This window comes from Xenopus laevis, chromosome 4L, assembly GCF_017654675.1.
Source record: "Xenopus laevis strain J_2021 chromosome 4L, Xenopus_laevis_v10.1, whole genome shotgun sequence".
NCBI classification, from domain to species: Eukaryota; Metazoa; Chordata; class Amphibia; order Anura; family Pipidae; genus Xenopus; species Xenopus laevis.
Genome location: NC_054377.1, coordinates 96654657 through 96672442, shown reverse-complemented (window position 1 = coordinate 96672442; position 17786 = coordinate 96654657). Strand labels below are relative to the sequence as shown.

Here is a 17786-nt window from a genome sequence, read left to right as displayed (position 1 = left end):
CCACCAATAATCTATTAGCAATCATCCATCCATCCTGGAACCCATTCTGCGCTGTTACTTTCCTGCTGGTACTCGACCCACTATAAATTCTAATATAAAAATTATATGCAGTCATATAATCAACACAGGAACAGCATTTGTTTGATTGTTTCCTCAGCAATGTCTCATCTCTGGTACATACAGTATATCTATATATATATATATACACACACACAAACCTCTGCCTTATGTTCTGCTGCCCTCGTGTGGCAACTTAAATAACCTTATCTTTACAGTACAGACAGGTAACAGTTATAATGATTAGTTGATAATATAATTTGGCTTTGTGGAATATCAATTCACTTTTATTATAGTGTACATTGATATACAGTGAATCCTAGATTTTAAATACTCTGTTTTTAAGTTTCCCCAAATCTTACACTACTTTGGGTTTTGTTACTATGTACATTCCTCCTGTTTAATGTCCTTCATATAATTTGTGTGGCTTATTTTAATAAGTCAGTACTGTTTCTCTCTCTCTCATAGAGCGCAACCACAGTGATGCTCAGGTATTTTTCTACCTGTGGATCGTCTTTTATTTCATTAGTTCCTGCTACACACTTATCTGGGATTTGAAGATGGACTGGGGGCTATTTGACCGCAACGCAGGCGAGAACACCTTCCTGCGAGAAGAGATTGTGTACCCACAGAAGGTAGGTGCAGCACGTATATGAGGTTCTTATATGCTGCAATGAATTACAGAAAACAAGTGTAAAGTTTTGAACTACACATCGTTTTCTTAAACACTTAACATGAATCAATTGGATCAATTGCGTATAAACAGCAAGTCATATGAAAGCCCCGCCTGTTGAATACTAGTTCCACCTTCGTCCAGAGTATTAGAGAAATTAGCACAGCAGAAATAACCACATTTAAACATATATCACAAATATTGTCTGATAAATACTATGTAAAGCCATACATATCATAGTCACAATTTAAACCCTTTAGACTTGATGCGTATGAATCCAAAAAGGCCTCTCTCTCTTTTTTTTTTTTTACAATGATTTCCATATCTCCACCCTTTCTCAAGGGTGGCACAGAATCAATGACCGTATACGTTAATTGTGAGGCTGTGTGACCTGCCTTCATAAAAAAGTGGGGTACAGGTAACTTTGTCATATCATTACATGTCGTTGAATGATGTTGTGAAACATATGGTCACAAATAGACTGAATTGATTTTCCAGTATGTAAAATTCTGGGACTAAGTTTTACTCACAACTTACATGCTGCTTTCAAAGGAAAACTCCCAAACTTGGCTGCCCTTTTATTGGCCACCTGCTGGCATAAGTATATGAAAATATGCCTTCCTTAAATTAAATAATTACATTATTAGATAATGCACAATTCAGACAAGGATACATCCCATTTTAAACTTGTGTAAGTGCCATCTGTATCATTTGTGATGAGCGGGCTAAATCCTTGTACCATACCTTATATTGCTGTTCTTCATGTGCACTCATATAAGTATGTCACAATACAGATGCATTTAAGACTAGATTTATATGTGTGTGTTTTTGTTTGCTTTCATATATATATATATATATATATATATATATATATATATATATATATATATATATATATATATATGTATGTATGTATGTATGTATGTATGTACTAAACCTAGTAGTCTGCACTATTAGTATTGCAGTGTGTTTTCATGTTGGATTATGTATTAGGCTTAGAGACCTACCACTTCTCCTATTTACTAGCAGTTTGTTGCCTGAGAGTGTAACACATATGTCAAGTTTTCTGCATTCAGATTCTGATCTTTCTTTTTTCCTTAGGCCTATTATTATTGTGCAATTATCCAAGATGTTATCCTACGGTTTGCTTGGACTATTCAGATTTCCGTCACATCCTTAAACCTCTTCACAGACGCAGGAGATGTCATTTCCACTGTACTTGCACCTCTTGAGGTCTTCCGGTGAGAGCACACAGTATTGCTCTAAGACTGTTGGCAGAGTTCCTTTTGGCCCTATGGGTTTTCTGTCAAATACTAAATGTGCTTGTCTCTTAACTGCAATGGAAATTGGAGTTCTTCTTTATGTAAAGCCAGAATTACAACTATACAATAAAGAAATAACCATGGCTGGCACTGGGGAGGGTTTGAACTTGCTGTGGGTAGAGAGTTAGTAAAGGTTACAAAGAAAATGATCATTGGTCTATGCTACAAACCACCTCCTATACGTGGGGAGAATGAAGCCCAGATACTACACAAATTGAAGCAGCTTTACAACTAGGTGAAGCTCTTATAATAGGCAACTTCGATTATCCAGACATTGACTGGGGTAATGGGGTTGCCAAGTCGGAAAAAGATAGCATAGTTGTAAATATGCTTAAAGCAGTTGTTCACCTTTGAGATAACTTTTAGTATGATGTAAAGAGTGATATTCTGAGACAATTTGCAAGTGGTTTTCACTTTTTATTATTTAAGGATTTTGATTTTTGAGTTATTTAGCTTTTTATTTCACAGCTCTTCAATTTGCATTTCAAGCAATCTGGTTGCTCTGGTCCAAATTACCTTACCATGCACTGATTTGAATAAGAGACTAAGAGAAGTAATATGAATAGGAGAGGCCTGAATAAAAATACGAGTAATGAAAATTAGCAATAACAATACATTTGTAGCCTTACAGAGCATTTGATTTTGAGAAGGGGGTCAGCAACGCCCATTTGAAAGCTGGAAAGAGTCAAAAGAAATAGGCAAATAATTCAAAAAGTATAAAAAATAAATAATGATGGCCAATTGAAAAGTTGCTTAGGAATGGTCATTCTATAACATACTAAAAGTTAATTAAAAGGTGAACATCCCCTTTAATGACATTTTATTTCAGCTCATTCAAGAACCTTCTAGAGATGTCTTTAAAATCATTTTAATAAATATATAGTATGTTTCATAAAACAAAATCTTTGTGGTGCGACAGAAGTGTTGGTGTTGAGGTGGGTAAGAAAAGACGTGGTTTTAAGGTATTCAAGTTAGGCGACAGATGAAACGTTTATCAGGTACAAGAAGAGGAAAAGGGCATTGCAACGAGGAGTGAAATTGATCCAAAATAGTTTTTTGTAAATATTAAAAAAAACAACAAAAAAAACAAACAAAAACAAATGAAGCACGAAGTGGTGGAGGTTTGTACAAACAAACACCCTGAAAAAGCACTTTTTGTGACACAGCGCAAAAAGTTTCTGTAATTATTACCATTAAATCTATTTCATATAAAGTTTGAACGAGGACATTATTCCTCAGGCTTGTGCAGAGAACTTTTCTGTATATAAAATGTTCTGTTACCTGTTTTTGCCTTTATTTATGATGTCTTTTGGATTATTTGTAGCCGCTTTGTGTGGAACTTCTTCCGACTTGAGAATGAGCATTTAAATAACTGTGGTGAATTCCGTGCTGTGCGAGACATCTCCGTTGCACCATTGAATGCAGATGACCAGACCATGCTGGAGCAGATGATGGATCAAGACGATGGAGTAAAGAATCGAGTTAAAAGCAGGATATGGAAACGTAGCCAAAGCATGTCCCTTCGTAGGCCAAGGCTGTCATCCCAGTAAGTGGCATTGGCAACAGTAATGCCAACATGGCTATCAAACATTTTTAGTGAAGAATGACTCCAATTTATTTTATAGCTCATGAACAAAATACATGTGTTGGCCAAAAGCCACTACGAATGGCACAGCACACCTAGAGTATTCCTGAAATGCTGACTTCACTTGACAAGTCATGTCTGAATTACATTGTTGTATATAGTAAAATACCGCCAGGTGTCTAGTACCACTTGAAAATTGCTCCAGTCCTCCTGTTAGCAGAAAGCTGCACCGGGGCGAGGTATTTCTGTAGAAGCTCATTCGCTGTCTTCTTCTTCCTCTTACTCTGGGCCTGGACAGGTGCATGCACCTAGCAAGGCTGAAATGAAGATGGCAATGAGGAGCTTCTACTGAAATTCCTTGGGCCAGTGCAGTTTTTAGCCTTCATCTTCAGTTCAGTGTAGAAATAAAAACTGGGTGAATAGATTGTATGTGCAAAATAAAAAATGTATCTAATATAGTTAGTTAGGCAAAAATGTAATGTATAAAGACTGCAGTGACTGGATGTCTAACATAATAACCAAAACCCTACTTCCTGCTTTTCAGCTCTTTAACTCTGAGTTAGTCAGCGACTTGAAGGGGGGCCACATGGGACATAACTGTTCAGTGAGTTTGCAATTGATCCTCAGCATTCAGCTCAGATTCAAAAGCAACAGATATGACCCATATGCCCCCTCAAGTCACTGATCAGTGGAAACCAAGAGAGCTGAAAAGCAGGAAGTAGTGTTTTGTTATGTTAGGCATCCAGTCACTCCAGCCTTTATATATTACATTTTTGCCTAACTAACTATATTAGAAACATTTTTTATTTTGCACATACGATCTATTTACCCAGTTTTTATTTTTACACTGAACAATTCCTCTAAATATAACATTTCTTTTGTCAGTTTTTCCAAAATAGATGTTAACTGCAAATAAACAGTTTTTTTAGTTTTATTAGGACTCCTTGGGCAGAATAATTCATGCAGATCTGTCAGTATATTAAATTCCCTTGGGTACTTTGTCCCTGGGTGCATTTTAATTTTTCTCTATCTCGTTTACTTTTTCCTCTTAGGAGTAAGATGAAAGATGCAAAGATCCTGATCGATGACACTGATGATGAAGCGAACACATGAAAAAAGTCAACAATAATAATAATTCAGCCTCAACCATCTCTGCCAGGCTGCCATTTCCCCCACTCTGGCTTCTCTCTGCCCTTCCACTCTCTCCCATTGTCATTAGGTTGGCTTGTTGCACGCCTGCCTTTCACATTTTTAAACAATTCTTGCAATCCATGGTTAGAAGTAACAAGAGAAGCTACTAGAATGGAATGGACACTGGGGGTTGTTACAGACATATCATCCCGCAAGTCTTCGGTTTCATCTCTTGCCTGATTCTAAATGGACTTTAATTCAGATTTGAGATGCTGTGGTGCCACAAACGCCAGCTTTGCTGGTAGTGTTTTATTTTTCACAGCAGTTAATTGATGTTTGTCTTCTGCTCACCCCATTTTCCTTTTCAATTTATGCATCTGCAAATCACCATGAATATTTTGTTTTCCCACCCCCCAGCAGTGCTGGGAGGGGTCCCACAAATATGGGGCTGGGGGAGTGACAAAGTTACGAGGGATACTTTGCTTTCATTCATGTTCACAACTTCATTGTTTTAAGCCAAAGTTCATTTTGTTCTTAATCCGTCCAAATTTTCTCGGGCATCTCTAGTCTTTCTTACTGCATATGTTCATATCCTTAATTAGTGTCTTGGTGGCAATCGGCCATTTCAGCATCTAACAGAAGCCAGTCCTGCTCTGGGCCTGAATTGTGCTCTTTGTAAGAGCTGAGCACTCCCTCCACTAGCCTCAATGATTTGCACTGGGGATTGTGCTGTGTGCTGACCACTTTGCTGCTTACTATTTAGCTATGGGTTACACTCCCTCCTACCGCAGTGGTTAAATGCAGCCTTCTCTCTCTCTTACTGCCAGAGGATATGAAAATACTGCGTATTTTGGTGCAGTTAACTCATCTATGTGCTGGCTCATAACTTATGTTCAGTCTCATTGTTGCCTTTTGGGTTATACCACATTTACCAGCAACTCCTTCCACAAGGGCTCAAAACAGGGAACCAGTCTTAACCCCCCCCCCGTCCTTTCCTTTTCTCCCCCGCTCTGTAATAAAAGATGCACAATGCAGTCATTGGACACGGGGCAGCATGCTACATAAGACATCACCTACAGGTATATAAGAGCCCTATAAAGGTTCATTTATCACCTGCTCCATGAGACAGGCTCAGTAATAGAATAAAAAGTGCCCCGCATCTCACAGTTTGTTTTTTCAGTACGTGCAAGGACAATCTTTAAACTAGACCTCCTTTGGGTGACAATTTACCTCTAGAAGATCCTAGCACTTGTTGCTCTTCTCGCTTCCTTTTTGTGAATGGGCTGAAAGAGTGAGAGTGACTAAGAGCATTGCTGAGGTTTGTGACCGCTGCTGTTTTGTCTTGCTGTAGCCGTGTATGTGCATTGCTGTTCTGCTTGGCTTCTCTTATCTGTGCGCATGCTGTGTACCTTTCCTGTTCCGATGGAGATTATAGTCTTTATACAAAGGGACTCAACGGCCGAGTTTAGGGAGAGGGCACCAATTTCTCTAATCAGACTTATATTCACATGAACCCATAAAAAAGATGTGCAAACACGAGGAACACTGTTCCTTTCTAATTTGCTTTTATCAATGATAGTTGTCTAAATGGGAAAAAAATGACACACTAAACTACACTTTCTTTGTACATTGTATATTAATTAATTATTATTATTCCCATACTCTGATTTAATTGTGATATTAATTATACCTTCTCCTTAAAGGGGAAGCATCATAAAAATGAAAATGTAATATAAGCTGCTTCATACTGAAATAAGAAACGTTCTAAATGTAACGTTCTGAGAAAGGAATGGTGAAGATGAAGCAGTACAGAATATTTAATTGATTGTATTTAGAAAGCTTCTTATTTCAGAATGATGAAGCTTATATAAAATGTTCATCTTGGCGATAGTTCCCCTTTAAATGAATAATCCTGGCCTTACTGTGATCACACTGCATGTTGCAAAAGATCAAGAGTAGTTGTCTGACAGATAACACAACTTAAGCTGTGATCTTTCCTTTGGTTTTGCAGTGTGTCATATATTCTAGCATAAATAGTAGCTCAGACAGCAATAGCGTCTCACTTTCCCAATGTGGAAATGTTGGTTTATTTGCTAAATATCTCAGCAATAGGACCCTGCAGTAACTGTTATTAATCCTTGACTGTTAATGATAGTAGGACCTGGCATGTTATCGACTCTTAAAGACTCCACGCGGTTAAGGGGTAAACACGGTGATGGATCTTAAACTCACGAGCAGAGGATTCACCATTGTGACCTGGAACTCTTCCTTTGGTTCTTGGATGAACAGTATTTGCAATTAGTCTCATCTGAACACCACTGTTCCTTACATACACCTGAAGGGAGGTCATGTTTTCTCAGTGCTACTAGAGATCTATTTAACAGGGGGCTCCCTCCCTGCCTCAGGCAGAGACCTAAACTTAAGCTTGGTAGCTGTAATGTGGCAAATTTGTTGTTCTTGTATAAGATGTGGTGTGAGTCTGTGCAACAAGGGAACCGTGTCTGGAAGAGGGATCAATGAAAAGTCAGGGAAAGAGGGGAATAAAAGCACACTCTGTCCCTCCCTGCTCCCCCTCTCCAGCTCTCTACCCACTGTGAAGCTCCCCACCTGCTACGTGTCTTCAGTATAAGCACTGTGACTTGTTCTTTCTGCTGCATTCCATTCCAAACCCTCTCACCTTCCCTCCTCATACTTTTTTTTGAGGTTCTATCTCCATTCTCCTCTTTTCATGCCATGCTTGTTGCCTGCCAATTTGAGTTCAGTGTTCCTGGTTTTCCTTGAAAACTATGATCACATGCTTTTCGCTTGTCTTATTGTGACTGTGCTTCTAGTTTTCTGTTCCCCTTCGATGGATATAAAGAGTACTTTTTTTTTATACTGTGGAGTACTTTCTGGTCAGTAGGAATATATGGCACCAAGTGCTTCTTGTTTGTAGATTGTATAAAAATTTAATGTGGCTTTATGTGTTTTTTGGTAAAAGAAAAAGAAAATAATTCTGGATTCCGTCTGTTGCTTTTCTATACAAAATGGCAATGGGGTTGACTGCATTGTTCTAGTACAAGAAGAAGACCAGGGTTCCATAAACTAGCTGCTGGGTAGTGGCTAGGATCCAAATTCTCTAGCAAAAATGTATTGATTTAAATAAGAGACTGGAATATGAAGAGTAGAGGTCCTTGATAGAATGACGAGTAATTGTAGCTATGACAATATATTTATATTAGACCATTTGTTTTTAGATGGGGTCAGTGATTCCCATTTGAAAGATGTAAGGAGTCAGTAGAAGAAGGCAAATAAGTTAAAAACTATAAATAAAAAAAAAGTGAAGGCCAATTGAAAAGTTGCTTAGAATTGGCCATTGTATAAGATACTAAAAGTTAACTTAAAGGGATCCTGTCATCGGAAAACATGCTTTTTTCAAAATGAATCAGTTAATAGTGCTACTCCAACAGAATTCTGCACTGAAATCCATTTCTCAAAAGAGCAACCAGATTTTTTTATATTCAATTTTGAAATCTGACATGGGGCTAGATATTTTGTCAATTTCCCAGCTGCCCCTGGTCATGTGACTTTTGCCTGCACTTTAGGAGAGAAATGCTTTCTGGCAGGCTGCTGTTTTTCCTTCTCAATGTAACTGAATGTGTCTCAGTGAGACATGGGTTTTTACTATTGAGTGTTGTTCTTAGATCTACCAGGCGCGTGTTATCTTGTGTTAGGGAGCTGTTATCTGGTTACCTTCCCATTGTTCTTTTGTTTGGCTGCTGGAAGGGAAAAGGGAGGTGGGTGATATCAGTCCAACTTGCAGTACAGCAGTAAAGAGTGATTGTAGTTTATCAGAGCACAAGTCACATGACTTGGGGCAGCTGCGAAATTGACAATATGTCTAGCCCCATGTCAGATTTCAAAATTGAATATAAAAAAATCTGTTTGCTCTTTTGAGAAATGGATTTCAGTGCAGAATTCTGCTGGAGCAGCACTATTAACTGATTCATTTTGGAAAAAAAAAATTTTCCCATGACAGTATCCCTTTAAAGATGAACCACCCTTTTAAGGCAGATTCCCATTAGTAAAGTGTTACTTTCACCTTAAAAAAAAAAAGAATAAGAATCATAAGGCAACAGAAAAACTGATGTCGGGGCCCAATCTCACACCCAGATAATGGTATATGATAGTTGTTATATGCCTCTGTGATGCACAGTGGGGCTCTGCTATGTCAGGGGTCCAACAAGAGATTCTCTTCCAACCATGAAAATGATAGAGAATTTTTTTTGTGAGGATTGGAGTTCAGTGCTGACAGAATTGGCTTTTTGTATGAGGAATAACTCCCTATATTGTATTTATGCACACCATCATACAAAGCTTAATAGTGCAGACTAGTGTTGTCCTACAGTAACCACAATCTTCAACATATAAATCACAGCTTAAATACATTTGCTAAACACCATAATAAGAAAATGTTGGTAAATGCTTTGCACTCGTTCTTACAAAAATGATAGAACACATCTCCTGAATTTTGGCACTGCCCTGAAATTCACTTGTATGTCTGATGCTGTGAGCTCTCAGTGCTGAACAACTAACTGGCCAATGTTTTAAATTAAATGCTGCCTTTCATTCAACCAGCTGTTCAACCACATAAACAAAAATGGACCTGTTGGTTACAGGCATGTTAAAACCTTGGGCAATGGGCAAATAGCTCTACAAACAAAACTGCAATCAGCCGACACTCTGGTTTAACCAGATTACAGAACATGAAGTACTCCTTAAAGAGGTCCAAACCCCCCATAAAAAGAATTAATGAGCCTCTGAGCATTTTGACAATTTACATGACTATAGTTTCTGAGATATCGGCAGTTTTAGACTGGCTTTTAGCTCAGCAGCTTTAAAGGTCAAAGTGTCAGTGCCTCTGTCTATGAACTTCCTGTAAAGACATTTAACCCGAGAGGTTAGACCACAAATAACTTAGAAATCCCCAAAAATAGAAATAAAAATACATTTTTGGGGTTTGAGCCCCTGCTCATAACAATTACTAAACCAGGGACCATTTCTTTAGCAGCACAATTACTTACAAACTGTACTTTGTATAGAAGTCCTTAATATTGGTGGGGATGAAACTCTTATCACCACCATCATCATCAACACAACAGTGATTCTAAAATGTAGTTTTATCCAAACGATCTCCACCTGTGTAGCTCACTTTCCTACTCAGGCCACACCAGCCAGGCCAAATTTGTACTCATGCAACAGTTGTAGGATAGGAAGGAGCATAACAATCCGCAGACTTGGCTGCAAAATTCCTTTATTATCACAACATGTTTCGGATCATCATGGATCTTGAAAAAGGATCCATGATGATCCGAAACATGTTGTGATAATAAAGGAATTTTGCAGCCAAGTCTGCGGATTGTTATGCTCCTTCCTATCCTACAACTGTTGCAACAGTGATTCTAATACCGGTATGGGTTCCGTTATCCAGAAAGCTCCAAATTATGGAAAGGCCGTATCTCATAGACTCCATTTTATCCAAATAATTCACATTTTTAAAAATGATTTCCTTTGTCCCTGTGATAATACTTAATACCAATTAAATAAATAATCCTTATTCGGGGCAAACCCGGCCTATTGGGTTTATTTAACGTTTAAATGGTTTTATAGTAGATTTAAGGTATGACGATCCAAATTACGGAAAGATCTCTTATCCGGAATACCCCATGTCCTGCACATTCTGGATAACAGGTCCCATACATGTACTATCAAACGCTCACTGGTATTGCACTTGTGTGTTCTTTAAATTCACTTGGAAACATGACTTTGACAGTGAATCTGCTTCTGCCTTTTAAGAACAGCTAACTCCTAATTCTCTCACTGGCCTGATGGCTACATTGATCATAATCCAGCCCACTTCTTTTTTTTATATTGGGATTATAGAGTCAATCAGTTATATTAAATGTTGCATTAATCCAGAAGGCAGAGAGCAGATGACTAGATGAGCCCGTGTGAGAGAGGGAGATGGATATGTTTGCTATTCTCCCCGTGTGGCCCTTAATCAGAGCAGCCTGCAATATGTTTCACACCAGCAATCTCTTCCTTGACTCTAAGTGAGGTAAGTGTTTATATGTTCTCTAAAGGGGACATTGTCTGCATCCCTGTATATTTGCGAGTAGACCAACTGAAATATCTATCTAATCAGCAGTTGCAGTTATGGCCTTTGTTTGGTCATTTCTCACCAAGTCCTTTCTCCATCCATCAGTCTACAGACCAGAGCATCATAGGATGTGATGTCTAGTGTCCTTTTCTTAGTAGGACTTCTACTATTAAACTTGTATTTATTAAATGTAATACAAAGAGCAACGTTTGCTACTGGACTAAACACCTATAGCAACAAAGCAGCAGGAAGCATTTAGTGGGCATCTGTTTAATAGCAAACATCTTATTGGTTGATATGGTTTGCTGCTCCTGGGCAAAATTAGTGCCTTTTATTACATATGTGGGTTAGCATCTCATTTATTGCCATGTTGCTTTTCCTTTGAATTTCACTTTCCCAAAACAGTCCACTGAAGACAGAATGTGGCTTCTATGTCACCATCAAGTAAAAATCTTATGTGATCGAATTGCTTCGCACTGCTCTCTTGTTGTGGAAACTAATGTTGTTTTCCTACTGGGGATGTACTAATCCAGACAGAGGGGTAAATTTACAAAGCGGCGAAAATTCGCCAGTGTCCACTTCACATCCATCGCAACACTTTGCCAGGTGAAAATTCACTCAGACGGCGCTAATTTACTTAAATGCGAAGCTGCGTCCAGGGTGCTGAACGCTGGTGAATTTTCTCTAGCGTTACTTCGGCAATGCGAGCAAATCCTAGTGCAGCTTCGTTAGAGGTCTTCACTCAGGCTAATTTGCATACGGTGGGAAGTTTAAAGTTGAATGTACGAATATGTTGCAGCAAATACATAACGTTACACAAGTCCAGGGAACCTTAATAAAGACAATAGTTGTTTTAATGCCCTACACATGAGCCCACTGTATAGTTAAGGTATATAGCTAGCGTCTGTCTCTTTTGCTAGCGAAGTTAATAACGATAATTTTCATGCAATAACTCGAAGATTTCATGGTTTTCGGGTGTAAAATCAGAAAAATTCATATGATTCGTATTTTTCACAATTTTTTTTCTGCACTAGAAATTTTTGGAAAAAAGCCGACTATAAGACATACCGGAGAACTACTGGTCTATTGTTTTAAGAGTCAGACAGAAAGGGATAAACAAATACAGTTATCAATTGCAAATTACTTTTCAATAAATAATCCATCTAAATATGCTTCCTTTGTCCCCACCATATCACCCTAGGGTTGTAATAACTGGTTTCATGGGTTTAGGATAAATGGGGAAATAACGGTTATACCTCCATATGCAGTAAGCTACAGATCTGTAACCTAAATTCCAATACTCTTCATAGGAACAACCTGTTTATCCTGGCATGGGCTTGGATCAGGACCCCCCTCTTAACCTAAGAATCTGTAGCCAATCACCACCAGCTCCTCTATCTACTCAAATCCCTACTCCATTTCACAGAACTCAGGCATTGTTTTCTTGGCGGAGCTCTCCACAGCTGATCATTTGACAAAATATAAAATACCCTGTACTATAATTTAGATCAATGTAACAAATAACCTAGAGGTTCTGAAATACCCTGGTTTTATAGATTTACATGTAAGGTTAGAGTATCTAGTATTCTCTGAAGCCTCTTCATTTTATATAGTCATCCCACAACTCTGTGGCATAGGGCAGGTAGAGTATGGCGCACACACAGGGAACATAGGGGAGGCAGAGTATGGCACACTGGGAGCATAGGGAAGGCAGGAGACAGGGAAACCTATCAGGACCACTCTAAGATGAACAGTACATACTGTGCTACATACAGTGTCACAATGCTGGTGCCCCTCAAGTTTTTATGAGGTGTGAACTATGTGGGCACTTTCAGTTTTGAACAATAGATGTGTTACAGGTGTGAACAATGCAGGAGTTTACTATCTAAATTTGGGGTGTAAACAATGCAGGGGCCAGTTAATCTCAGGATTGATACCTTTTAAAGCTTACACAAGGTAAATAGTCACAGCAGGAAGACTTTCATGTGGGGGGACCACATCAGGGGCAGGTCACAGGCTGGATGTGGCCCGAGGGCCACTAGTTGGACAGCACTGCACTAAATGACTTTATTTGTTCTTGCAAATACTCATTTAAAGCCTGAAGTAATTAATAGCAACCCCAGGGGAGGTTTACAAAGCTATTAGACATTGTTCTGATTGCAGACTCATCTGTAATATACTATAGCTAATACACTGGTCTTATCAGTAAGAGAAGCACAGCAGCAGCAATCCCTGCTTTGTTCTGCAATTGAACGGGGGGGGGGGGGGAGGAATGTAATCATTTCTATATTCCTGACGTGCCCCTGTTGGTACTGAGAGATGCTATAATAAGCCAATCACACATGCCTGCTTGGTGCCTGCTGTTGCTGTGGAGATCCAGGCAGATTTATTGTTGCTTTCAGTTTGCTTTGTCAGTTGCATTATGAAATACTGTAAATCTTTAAGAGGAGCTGCCATTGCTATAAACATTCATCCCAACTGGGGTGGGCACTTAACCCTTTCCCTGCTGGAGCTTATAGGGCATTTAAATCTGGAATTCTATATGCCATGCTTTAGTTGGCTGCCACTTTTCTTGCCATTGACATAGCAACAACAGAGCAAAATAACTCTCAGTTCAACAGGAGATGAGAGAATGGAGCTTCTGCAGGACAAACTTATGTTATTTGGAATTATAAAAATCTTTTTGTAATTTCTTGAGCTAAATTGCCGGAGTGAAATAAAAAGTTTTGCAGTAAGTCTGTTATTGTGTTGCTGGGTTCATTGACCCCGACAAACAGAAAGCAGCTGCAGGCTACAAATAGCCAGAGTATGAGAACTAATAATTCAAATGTAACATATTTATTTTATGTTAATGGATGTGACCTAATGTGGGTGTGGTCAAAGGGAAGTGACCAAAATATAGGTGTGGCCTAAATAAATATATATATATATGTGCTACATGCTTTGCACCATGAACTTTCATAGGTGCCCCTGAATATAAAGCTCAAAATCTGACCTTAAAATGGATGAATCTAAAACATGCTACAGGTCAATGTAAAGGTGAACTTCCCCTTTAATTTGATTACGAATACACAAATACCTTGCATATTAAACTGCTGCTTTTTCCTGAAAAAGTCCCTTGGGATGCCAAATAAGGGCTTTGATTGGCTATTTGGTAGCCCCTATGTGGACTGGCAGCCTACAGGAGGTTCTACTTGGCACTATACTTGGTTTTTATGCAATTAAAACTTGCCTCCAAGCCTGAAAAAAAAAAGCACCTGCTTTGAGGACACTGAGAGCAACATCCAAGGGGTTGGAGAGCAACATGTTGCTCACAAGCTACTGGTTGGGGATCACTATAGTAGAGTGATTTTGAAGGAACCCAAGTCTGGGAATCAATATAGGCCCAAACAACCCCCACAAGCCTAAAGGTGGCCATAGACGTGCAGGTTTACCTGCAATATTGGACGAATGGACGTCCCCATCTCCCGATCTGCTACTAAAAAAGTAGTAAAAGAACAGATCAGCCGATGTTCTGCCCCTGACAGCAATCGTACTAATGTTGTCCGACAAATGCTGGTGACAGTTTCCCACTGAAAATTGTCAGATCGGCAATACATTCAGAGAAATTATCAGTAGTCTACATCAATTTTCGAACCTTTCCAATCGACTGAACGACTGATTGGCATAGTATGAAAAATGTCGGGACTCTCCACACATGGCCTGAAAATTATAATTAAATTATATCTATTTGTCTATGGCCAGCTTAATAAATAGTGACTGTCTATGGCAATTGAGAGCAGCCCCATCCACAGATTGCCAGTCTGGGCCTTAAAGGGATACTGTTATGGGCAATGGGTAAAATGCATTAGTTAATAGTGCTGCTATTTGAAATCTGACATGGGGCTAGACATATTGTCAGTTTCCCAGCTGCTCCCAGTCATTTGACATGTGCTCTGATAAACTTTAGTCACTCTTTACTGCTGTGCTGCAAGTTTGAGTAATATCTCCCCCTCCCCCCCAGAAGCCTAACAACAGAAGAATAGGAAGGTAACCAGATAGCAACTCCATAACACAAGATAACAGCCTGGTAGATCTAAGAGCAGCACTCAATAGTAAAATCCAGGTCTAACTGAGACACATTCTGTTACATTGAGTAGGAGAAATAGCCTTCCAGAAAGCAGTTCCATCCTAAAGTGCTAGCTCTTTCTGAAAGTACATGACCAGGCAAAATGACCTGAGATGGCTGCCTACATTACAATAGACTTGCTGGTTTAGGAATGACCTTTTATATTGTAGGGTGAATTATTTGCAATTTAAAACAGTTTAATTTAAACTACATCATAAAAACCATGAAATAATCCCTTTAATAAACCTTTACTTTAATGTTGTGTTCACAGGGAGAAAGCATCAAATGATCTCCTCGATCACAAAGCTGCAGTTCTGTTGTACTGTACTATGGCTTAGATTTGAAATATATTTAACGAAGTATTCAGACCATAGTTGTCAGCGTTTCCATCTAAAATGCACTGATCCACATTTAAACTAGGTGCAAAAAGAGTGTAGAGCTTAAAGAACAAGGGAAGTGAAATTCACTAGGGGGTGCCAATGCGTGGCCTGCCCACGTGTACAGTACTACAGTTCTGTTACAGTACTGAACATGATCCAGCGATAGGAGCAGTCAAAATGCCGGCGATCAAAGAAAAAAGGGAATTCAAACATAATAGCTGTTTTGGAAGTGAAACATCTGCCCTGCAAATGTAATGGCAGCTGCATAAATTCAGCCATTCCTTAGAAATCTGCAGTTGCCAAACTGAATGCTTCATGTGTGTAAGTAAGACACACAAATCATCTTATATCCAGGTGTGTGTGGGGTGTGTGTGTGTATATGTATATATAGTGTATGTATGTGTATATATACATATATATATAGTTGGTAAATGCTGCTGAACGTGGCTGTCTTACGTTTGATGCAGGGGAAAAGGCTCCAGTGGGAGTTTAAAATCCCAGTAAAGGTCATGAATAAGTCACTTCTTTTAGCAGATTATTAAACCTCACTAGTAATTAAGGTTGGGTAGAAAGTCCATGCACACAACATACAAATATCTTTTTAATCCTGCCTTTGGGATGAAAAACGCATTTTGACTTACCCTTTACTGAGATAATGCCCTAGGTTTGTGCTCTCATTAAAAAGGATGCTTAGATTATTTTTCTGGCTTTTTACCACAGTTTGTGTATATAATACAGTTATAGGATCCATTATCTGGAAAGCCAATTCTCATATTAATCAAATAATTCACATTTTTTTAAAAAAAAATGATTTCCTTTCCCTCTGTAAAAATAAAAAAATATCTTGTACTTGATAGCTTAAGGTGGCCATAGACTCAGAGTACCCCTCATTGGGGATGTCGCCAAATGAGTGGATCTCTCCCCGATATGCCCACATTTTGGACTATATCGGGCTCATCTAATCGCGGGCCCTAGGGCCCAACATTTGGCTATAATGCATCCAAAACAGGTGGTCGGATCACAGGCTCTATTCAGGCCCTCTCCGATTTATATTCCAATCTCTCATTCAAATCAATGCACGGTTGCTAGGGTTATTTGGTCCCTAGCAACTAGATTGTAAACTGGAGAGCTGCTAAATATATATTAAAAAATTAAACCAACTGCAAATTACAATTTTTTTTTTTTTTTTTTTTTACAAATCACTCTCTACATTATGTTAAACCCTTTTAAATTCCTTCATAGAATCCTAGGGCCTGCTCAATGTTAACATGGCTGGGTAACTGCAGTGTCACTTTTATGTAAAATACCTACCAATGCACCTCCAGAACACAGGCAGGGCAAATGCAGGACTGGGATTCAAAATAGTCATTGTAACAATAGGCACTGATAGAACCCGGTCATCAAAGATACAGCTGCCCAAATCAAGAACCTCTTGCATCTGCTTACACTGGCCACCCTCCTCTCACATGCCCATCTACCTGCTCATCTAAAAGTACTACCCACCTTTGCCAACAGCTCAGCTGGGCTCGGCTCTGCTCCCAATTGCTCAGGAACTTGGGTAAAGCCCACACAGATTTGGGGAGTGGGAAAAGATATTTAAAAAGTTTCTTCTTTGCCCTAGAAAAAAAGATCAAGGCTGTCACTGATTGGTCCAGACAATAGAATCGATGGTACTGCACCACACAAACATATGGCTTCACACAAGCAGCAAAGATTCCCAGATTTACCAATAAGGGCTACGATTGGTCATTGGTTAACCCAATAACCCAGTTTTTTTTAGAGAAAGGCTATGTATGGGATGATATAAACTGCTGACCTTCCAGACTAAGTTATTTGCCCATGTTTGGGGGCCCCCAGGGGCCTGCCCCATTGATTTCTGGTGCAAATCGGCTTTGTATCTATCAGACAGGTTTGAAAATTAAATAGGTAGACTACCCCATAGCTACATTGATACAATCCTTGCCCAACAGGTTTACATAATTATCCCAATTTGGCACAGTGTGTGGATAGTCAAATCTGGCAGAGATCTGCTCATTTGGTGAACTTGGGAAACAAGTGTATGTCAGACTGTATGGGCAGCTTTGCACTTATGTCAGTGTTCCTCGACGGGGTTGATTTGTAAGGCAGCAGTCTATGTGGTGTCACTGTCTGCTAAGCTTTCCACGAATGCACAAAGTAACAGGCCATGGTAATGCTCCCTCCATGTTGCCCTGTGTGCAGTGGAAACTGAGTCGCCACGGAAACAAGCAGTGTTACTAAGGAAACACTCTCCAGCATTTGCTGCAGAGAATATTCTGCAGCATTTAAACCCCACAGGAAGTCTTCTTTCTGGCTGTTTCTCTCATACAAGTCACAGAGGATCTCCTCTAATGCCCATAATTAGTGTTTTGC

At 39.2% G+C, this 17786-nt stretch overlaps 1 protein-coding gene across 1 annotated transcript in view; it reads left to right on the top strand.

The window, feature by feature from the left end:
* Window positions 1–7761, top strand: part of xpr1.L (xenotropic and polytropic retrovirus receptor 1 L homeolog) — a gene marked incomplete at its 5' end in the record, with an annotated part of 81776 nt that extends 74015 nt beyond the window's left edge. Inside the window, 4 exon segments of the mRNA NM_001093461.1 lie at window positions 526–692; window positions 1832–1971; window positions 3377–3598; window positions 4690–7761. Coding sequence (NP_001086930.1) covers window positions 526–692; window positions 1832–1971; window positions 3377–3598; window positions 4690–4750 — 590 coding nt within the window. The 3' untranslated portion in view covers window positions 4751–7761.
* Between the last annotated feature and the right edge of the window lie 10025 nt (window positions 7762–17786).